Source organism: Lipotes vexillifer, unplaced genomic scaffold (genome assembly GCF_000442215.2).
Source record: "Lipotes vexillifer unplaced genomic scaffold, Lipotes_vexillifer_v1.1 scaffold1154, whole genome shotgun sequence".
Taxonomy (NCBI): Eukaryota; Metazoa; Chordata; class Mammalia; order Artiodactyla; family Lipotidae; genus Lipotes; species Lipotes vexillifer.
This window is the reverse complement of record NW_006770904.1, coordinates 1,734,108-1,743,264: the sequence shown is the minus strand read 5'-3', so window position 1 is coordinate 1,743,264 and position 9,157 is coordinate 1,734,108. Positions and strand designations below refer to the sequence as shown.

Here is a 9,157-nt window from a genome sequence, read left to right as displayed (position 1 = left end):
TAGGGAAAACAAGCGGTTCCGTGCTGCTGGGGCACAAGTTTAGAAGAAGGCGAGTAAGATTCAAGGCAGGGACTGGGTCACAGTGTGCCATTCCAGGGGCTTGGGTTTTCATCTGATGAGGGAAGTCTTACAGTGCTTTCAGCGGAATAGGACACAGGAAAATGTGTTCACATATATAGCTCTGTTTGGTCTTAGGTGATTTAAGTGTTCACTGCTACTGGAATTTTAAATGATCTAATTTCTCTTTTTAATTTCTTAGTTAACCATCTATAATTAAGATCAGTTCAGAATTTAACACATTTATGATCCTATTCTGATGCTATATAGAACTTTTTACCCATTCTATTCTTAAGGTGTTAAAAATCTAGAGAGAAGAGACACATAGCCACTGACGGTAGTGTCCGTCGTTCACATGAACATTCACATATGCATGATGCAAATGAGGGTCCACATGCTGATGCCAGCCTGTTTGCTCATTGGGATCCAACTGTAGTGGAAAATTGGATATAGCACTTAAACAATGAAGCTTATTAAAAAGAGCTTTGTGTTGAAAATAGTATTGATTTAAAAAGTTATTGTTCTCTAAGCACTGAGTAATCACTTTTTTTCTCTGCACATTTTCTGCCAAGTTTTAAATGGATTAGTGTCTTGCTTTCTTTTTTTTTTTTTTTTTTTTTTTTTTTTTTTTTTTAATATAGACTTGGGGACGGCATCAACAATCTACCCAGAACTTCAAGGAGCCAAAACTAGTTAGAATTAGATGTCAGCACATCTGAAATGTCAACACATTTTTTTCTGGATAATTTCCTGTGATTTGAAATCCTGATTTTTTGAGTCATTTTTAGTATTCCATTTTTTAAGTGTTTGCTTTCAAGGAGGATATTGCCTCTGAGGCTTTCTCAACCAGTTAAATTCTCCAAGAGCGGATAATATGTGAAAAAGCCAAGTTGCATGCTTGTTTCTCCAGGGTCTCAGTCTTCTCTCAGAAATACAGACTCTTTTATTGAACCTTCTGAAAACTGTCGTTTTTTTTTGCATACACAGGCTTATGTTTTCACACCAGTTCATAGATTGGGCGGAAGATGCCACTTCTATTTTAATAGAACAGAATGGCATGTGGGTGTGTGATGTGGGGGACTGTGTGTGACTCTTGCCTTCCTTATATACAAAATCAGAGTGGAGTTCCTGCACTTCTCCTTGGATAGGTAAAAAAATCCCGGCTATTTTGCAACCTGACTTTTTGGTGGTTACTTTTCCGACAGAAAATATTCTGGGGGTGAGGGCAGTAGGAGAAGCAGGGAGAGAATAAAATCTCCCACTTTGAAATCAACTAAGTTAAGATTGCTTTTTTTCTATGAAAAAGCAACGTGGTTCTGCCTACCTATAATTAGAAAGCTTAGCTTACTGGCATATTCACATTGCCTAAAACCCCAAGTGAGAATTTCAGTCCCAAGTACAGGGTGTGATTCCACCTGGTGAACACTTTACTAAAGGTTGAGAAGCAACTTCATGAGAGAGGGATGGGAACACACCAGGGAAGGCACTGCTGAGGGTGGAAGAGCTGAGAGGGTCATCTCAATCCATTTCTTTCAAAGAGGACTTCTTGGCATTTAATAACTTGTGAACCTCAAGTCCTCACTTAAGGGAGGGAGAGACCTTGAGTCCGTTTTTTCATGCAGGGGTTGGTGACACCCGTGCTCTCTGGGTCCTGAGCTCTCTAAACAAGATGATTTTTAGCCTTAAAGCTAAATGAGGTGTTGTTTGGAGGAGGAGGGGAGATAATTTGATGGGGTCCTTTGAGAAAGTGTGAACTTCCCCCGGGCTTTTCCTTTGCCTGCTTTGGACACAAAGGCCTCAAACATCACTGCCTTCTGCTTTCCTGGTTTCTCCTTCCGTTTCCAGGAGGCGTCAAGAGAGCCTAACGAAGTGTTTCTGTAGGTAAGAGAGACATGAACTGACCCCATTTCCAGTGGTTGAGCTTCTCTCCAAATAGGTAGATGCCGACGCTAAAGATGTAGCTGAGAGAGAAGGCTGCTAGACCCACTGGGCTGAGTTTGGCAAACACGGGATACACCCATGTACCCGTCTCAGAGTAGATCCATAGAACCCTGCAGAAAATGACAGATCACGATGATTAGGACAGCAGGGGAAAAAAGCCATAGTCTCTTCAAGATCACTGGGGTTCTGGAGTCCAGGCAGAGGAAAAGAAGCCACAGGGGACACTTAAAAGCCGAGGTGTTTCCCAGACCTACAGAAGTGAGTATTTTCTGGATAAATAGACTGATTCATTGAGACATTCTGTTTCAGGCGCTGGGCTTGGCTATTTTACCTAATCCATTAAAATTCAATGATGGTAAAAGAATATGGGAGAACACTGAACACATCATTAACCAAACAAAACGTATAAGAACATGAATTATTTCTTTCCCTGAAAGATATGACCTGCTGAGACACTGAACTTGCTAAGATGGTGCCCATTTGCTCACTCTCAGCCAGACAAGTGGGGTTTGCTTTTCTGTGCCTAAGAGTTAAGTATAGCTTTCCATTAGCTCTCCAAGCCTGTTGGGGTAGGAGAGGCAGAGATTGAGCATTATTACTATAATACAGTAGACCTGGGGTTTAATTGTGGGCCTAGATTTCAGCTCGTGGAAATAGCCATGGATAGAGTATTAAGTAGGAATAGATGGATCTACAGGAGGCTCAGCTCTTGCTCATGTGAGGATAGAATATAAATCATTTCTGTCAGCCAAGAGAAGGAAAAGAAATGCTAGGAGAGGAGCCACAATGTCTAAGTGAAGCCTAAAAATGCAGTTTGCTGGAAACAAACTGCACCGGAAGATGCCAAAGTCTGAAATAACTTTTAAAATTAAATACGGGGAAGATGATGTATCAGCTACAGTTTATAATCGGTTAAGAGTACGGAATATGGAACGAGGCTTCTGTGATTCGAATCCTAGTTGTGCTACCTACTAGCTGTGTTACCTTCACTAATTTATTCAACTTTTCTCTCCCCCTACCCTCATGTGTAAAGTAGGAGTACAAACAGCATACAGCTTATAAGGCTATTGTAAAGATTAAGGGAGTTAATTTAGCACGTGTAAATTACATAGAACAGTGCCTGGCAGATTGCAATCATTTTATAAGAGTTTAAAAGCTTCTCTCCTCTGAGGGAATACACAGTGGGTGTCGCCACAGCAATCTTTCTTTGAGGCTATTCATCTCTTGTAAAAATTAGGATAGCCTAGGTTATGCTTCAGAAACAACGTTCATATTTGGATATCCCAGGTTGTCAAAGGAGTTCAGATGGAAGAATGAAATTCTGTGCTTAATTAAACTTTCAGAACCCAAGTGCAATCTTGATTGTTTCAAATACTTTAAGTTTGTCAAATGCTTTGTTGGAAGAGAGGGGCTAACATCAGGGCCAGGACTAGGGTGAGGCAAGGGAGGCACCTATGGCATAAAATTTAAGAAGTCATCTCTGTGCATCAAAGGACACCGTCAACAGAATAAAAAGGCAACTTACAGAATGGGGAAAATATTTGCAAATCATGCATCTGATATGGGATATTATCCAGAATATATAAAGAACTCCTAGAACTCAACAACAAAAAATAAACAGTCCAATTAAAAATGGACACAAGACTTGAAGAGACATTTCTATGAAGAAGATATACAATGGCCAACAAACACATGAAAAGATACTCAGTGTCACTAATCATTAGGGAAATGTGAATCAAAACTATAATGAGATACCACTTCACACCTATTAGGGTATCTTCTATCAAAAAACCCCCAGAGAATATCAAGTGTTGAAGAGGGTGTGGAGAAATTGGAACCCCTGTGCACTGTTGGTAGGAATGTAAGATGGTGTAACTGCTGTGGGAAACAGTATAGCAGTTCCTCAAAAAATTAAACCTAGAATTACCATATGGTCCAGCAATTCCATTTCTGGGTACATACTCCAAAGAATTAAAAGCAAAGACTCAAAGAGATATTTGTACTCTCATGTTCATAGCAGCATTATTCACAGTAGTTAAAATATGAGAGCAACCCAAGTGTCCATTTAAGGACAAACAGATAAATAAAATGTGGTACAGTTATACACACACAATGGAATATTATGCAACCTTTAAAAGGAAGGAAATCCTGGGACTTCCCTGGTGGTGCAGTGGTTAAGAACCGCCTGTCAATGCAGGGGACACGGGTTCAAGCCCTGGTCCAGGAAGATCCCACATGCCACGGAGCAACTAAGCCCGTGAGCCACAACTACTGAGCCTGTGCTCTAGGACCTGTGTGCCACAACTCCTGAGCCCGCATGCTGCAACTACTGAAGCCTGTGCACCTAGAGCCTGTGCTCAGCAGCAAGAGAAGCCAGCACACCTCAACGAAGAGTAGCCCCCACTCGCCGCAACTAGAGAAAGCCCATGCACAGCAACGAAGACCCAACGCAGCCAAAAATAAATTTAAAAAAAAAAAAAAAGGAAGGAAATCCTGACATATGCTATAACTTGAATGAAACCTGAGGATATTATGTTAGGTAAAATAAGCCAGTCACAAAAGGACAAATACTGTATGATTTCACTTATATGAAGTACTTAGAGTCATCAGATTCATAGAGACAAAGTAGAATGGAGCTGGGGGGAGGGGCAAATGGGGAGTTTGGGAAGAAAAACATTCTGGAGAAGGAAAGTGGTGATGTGGCTGCACAATCCTTAATGCCACTAAACTGTATACTTAAAAATTGTAAATTTTATGTTATGTGTATTTTACCACAAGAAAAAAGAAAGTTTAAGGAGGCATCAGTCTCAGGGTTCTGTGTGTCCCTTGGGCCCTAGTCCTGGCCCTGCTGGTATCACTCTGCTGCCCCAGGCTTGTCTAGATGCTACTCTCATGTACTCAAAACTGCACTAGACTGAAAACAAGTAATAATTGTTATCATGGTTACTAATATTAGAATTCTGTGAGATGTGCATCCATGGATGCATTTTAGAAGGATATCCATAGCACTTCTTTCATGCATGGCTGTCTCTCATGACAGGCCGGAGGAAGTATAAGGGACAGAAAGTAAATATCCTCAAGTAGCTAAGGGCAGGAGTTTGGGGTCAGCGAGGAGATCTAAATACGCTCCAAACGGGTTGCATTAATTAGTTCACTTTGTTTTCTTTATATACTTGAAATTAGGGCTTCCTAGTTTCCATGCACATTTATATAAGATAGTCTACAAATAAGGACATTCCTCTAGAAGCCTGGAAAGTTTCTGTTTATTTACTTCATTTTTGTTTCCTCCAGCGTAAGGTTTGTAAAGGAAAGTTCCTGAAGTAAGTTAATGAAGTCTGCACTTTCACAGAGAAGGTGCAAAGAAAGTTATAGGTGTGTTAACTGACAGTGGGAAAATTAATGCAAATACAATTAGAGCGTGAGGCATGATTGCAGTCATTTAATGAAGGGCAGTCAGCAGAGCGGCCTGAGTGCAGAGATAGTCATGGTCAAGTGCTATCACCTCTTTATGGCTTCTGGAATATATGTTAAAAGGGGAGAGAGAGAGAGAGAGAGGGAAGGGGAGAAGGAAGGAGGCGGGGAAAGAAGGAAGGGAGGGGGGGAGGGAGAGAGGGAAAGGCACTCAGCACGTGTGCAGCTGAACTGTCCTTGTCCTCCATCTCAGTCAATGTCAGCTAGCTGCCATATATGATCCCATGGAATCATATTTAAATATTTCTGCAGTGCACTCATTTCATGATCTCAATCCAGGCTCCTTCATCTCCTATAGGTTTCTATAATTGCTCACTGGGCTTTCTTGCTCACATCAATCCACTTTCCACAATGCAGTAACCCAATAATCTCTCTAAAAGAAAAAAATCGTTCATGGTGCTCCCCTGCTTCCAGTGTATCCACGTTGCTTTAGGAAAATACCCAAGCTCCTTCCCCTGGCCTACCTGGCCCTGCCCTGCCCACGCATCCACCCTTCCACCCTCAGATCTGCAGTCTAACCCTTTCTGTTTCTTGAATGAACCCAGCTCTGCAGCTTCTGGTCTTCACCCATGCTGTTGTCTCTACTTGGAACACCTCTGCCTTTACCCTTCCTAGGACATACTTCCTGTTCCGTCCCTGGCTGAATCTTACTCATGCTTTGAATTTCAGCTTAAAAGTTAATTTCTCCAGAAAAAATTTCCTGACCATTCTTCCCACAACCACATTTGCTTAGGTTGTTATGTGCTTCCCCTACCATGAGTTTACCCTTGTTGCATGTTTGACTGTCTTTCTCCAGAGCTTCTGGAAGCTCTGTAAGGACTGGGATATTATCCATTATGTGCATCTGTTTCCCAAATGCTAGGAACATGGCAGGTTCTTTAGTTTTAAATAAATGGCTGTTTGGGTGGCACTGCCAGCACCTATGGTTCCTTTTTTTTTTTTGCGGTACGCGGTACTCACTGTTGTGGCCTCTCCCTTTGTGGAGCACAGGCTCCGGACGCGCAGGCTCAGCAGCCATGGCTCACGGGCCCAGCCGCTCCGCGGCATGTGGGATCTTGCCGGACCGGGGCACGAACCCGTGTCCCCCGCATCGGCAGGCGAACTCTCAACCACTGCACCACCAGGGAAGCCCTATGGTTCCTTTAAACTGCTGTTAACTGTGGCTTCTATAGACAGGTCTCAGCTGCCTGACCCGCCAAGAACACTGCAGCCTCTGAAAACTGGAACGTGTAACCAGTAGCCTTCCAAATTGTAGTTAATTGGATGCTCACATGAATGGAATCACCATCTTCCCAATCCACCAGCTGAAAATTCTGAGAATTATCCTTGATGTTCCCTTTTCATTTGCCCACTACACACCAATTAATCCCTGAAACCTATTCTGTTACACCAGCAATGTGTCTCAGGTGTGTCCCTCATTCCTAATTGTACAGCTATAGCCCTCTTCAGGCTCTTCTTATTTCTAACTTGTGTAACAGGCATCTTGGGTAGCTGAGATTTGGGCAGGAAGGATGAAAAGTGTAGACAAGGATTTCCATTCTTAACCTCCACCCCCACCCCTCTTCAGCTTGCGTGCTGGCTGGCCTGGACCCCAGATGCTGATAATAGGGGAAGTTGTGTGGCACCTTCATGTTTATTTTCATATATTAATTTACATGAGGGCTGGGGAGTCCTTCTGTGGAAAATGAGGCTGGGATTCCGATCCTCACTAAGATTTTAGGTTGTAAAACAATGGTGCCATCTAGGTGGTCCCAGACTAAGGTCATATTTCAGGAAAGGGTAACAGTGGCTCTGGGAGTGAATTCACAGAGTGCGCTAGCGGTAGTAGGAGAGGATTGTTGGTGCCGCGTGTAACAAGGTGGCTGGTTCTGGAACTCAACTTAGTCTGCCCCTCTGGCAGTTTCTAATGGCTTCTGGGCATAAGATGTCTATATGTGTAAGTGTGCATGTGTAAACGGGTGCATGAATTTAGAGGGTTATTACACTTGGGGTGTCCAGGCAGCTTTGCTCTGGGGCCTCACCTGAGTGAGCATAGAATAGAAGAAAGAAATCATCTCTCTTGCCCCATAGGAACTGCTATTGAGAGGTGACTTTAAAAATATCTTTCCCCAGGCTGGGTTACAGCTGTATATCTGTATGATACTTGCACTTGGCATGCAATACCTTACACACTAGCAGAGACAAATACAGCATCAGCTGATTTCTGGTCTACCAAGAGCAAGGCGATGGTGCACTGCACGCCAGCTGGGGCTGTTGCAATAGCCAGTAGCATTGTTCTACTTCCACCAACATAGGAGACTAATGGGCAGTGGCATTGTTGGCAGTGACAGCAGCGGGGGAGGCGTGCTAACCTTAAAGCAAGCCCCGTGGAGGTGCTGAATCCAGGAGGCTGGGTATTGTGCCTTTACAGTCTGTGTGGGAGAGTGATTCTCAGGCCTGTGTACTACAAGGGCATGTGTGAGCACTCACTGGATGATTAGAATATTTTAGAGATGGAGGTCTTGGAGGACTGGACCACCTGCAGAAGGGTGTTCCAAGCATCCAGATATGGGATGACCCTGGAACTGTGAAATATCCGTGGATGAAGAATAAACCATTGTGATTGAACTAGATGACTTAAGAGTATTCCGGCTAACCTTTATTCGTATATTGCTTTATTCTGTTGTGCTTCCCATGTCTTGCCACTTCAATCCATTTTAAGCACTATTGTCAAGATAGTCATTTTAAAGCATAATTCTCTGACCATGTTACTAAGAATTCTCACTCCTACCTCCATGGCAAACAAACAGCAGCAACAAACACATCTCACATTGTTTGTACCATGTCCTGCCTGCTGCCTGCAAGACTCTGTGAGTGGGTAGTTTCAGGGTGATCTCCTGTTCATCTCTTTCACTAGTAGGTCCAGCTAAAGTGAATTGCTAGCCATTGCTTTAACGTGATGTGCCCCCTTGGCTTTGCGATTGTGCAGTGTTCGCTTTCTCCCAGTTTTTGCTGCTCCAATCCAGCCAGTCCTTCTAGGGCCCAGATCCAGTGACACCTTTCATGAAGTCCTTCCCACGCTGCCCAGTCAGATGTAACTGCTTCCTCCTTGTGCTCCCTTTGGCGCCTCGTATTTGTTATGACGTTTTATCACTTCCCATCTCGTGTTCTTATAATTTGTATGCATGGCTCATCTCCACTTACGAGGTACAAACCCCCTACAGGCTGGGGCTTGGCCTTATATAACTTTGCTTTTCCCAGCAGGACCAGCCCTGTGTTAGGGAAAATATTTGTTCAATAAAAGAATGAGTAAGAGGCAGCAGTAGGAACGTTTCTATTTTCCTGCTCCTTAGGAAGAGCTAGGTGATGTGTTTTGGGGTGAGAGAGAAGCGGGGAGTAAGTGAGCTACCATATATATATAGATGACTAATGCTTTCCAAAGGAAATGAAAGATTTACAGTTATTACTACTTTGCAAAGCTTTATTTTCCCGCTTAGGGGCCAGCCCTCCAATTTTGCAATCTGAAAAATAACAAAAAGCAAGTGCCACATATGAGGCAGTCCCCATGGTCTTGGTGGATATTTTTAGGTCATTGTAACATGGTTTCAGCAGTGAAATACTTCTCCAGCTCAGGGTTATTGCCCGTTTTTTTGACTTATGTTTGTTTCTCACGCTCTCTCTGGCCTGGGACCGTATTCTTTACCTCATT

The 9,157-nt window shown here is 43.1% G+C and overlaps 1 protein-coding gene across 1 annotated transcript in view; it reads right to left on the bottom strand.

Annotated features, from left to right (window-relative positions):
* ADTRP (androgen dependent TFPI regulating protein) overlaps positions 1-9,157 on the bottom strand; it is a 54,949-nt gene that overhangs the window by 2,316 nt on the left and 43,476 nt on the right. The window contains exons 5-7 of the mRNA XM_007446417.1: positions 1,960-2,108; positions 1,406-1,422; positions 394-487 (exon numbers count right to left, since the gene is read on the bottom strand). Coding sequence (XP_007446479.1) covers positions 394-487; positions 1,406-1,422; positions 1,960-2,108 — 260 coding nt within the window. The remainder of the gene's footprint in view (positions 1-393; positions 488-1,405; positions 1,423-1,959; positions 2,109-9,157) is intronic.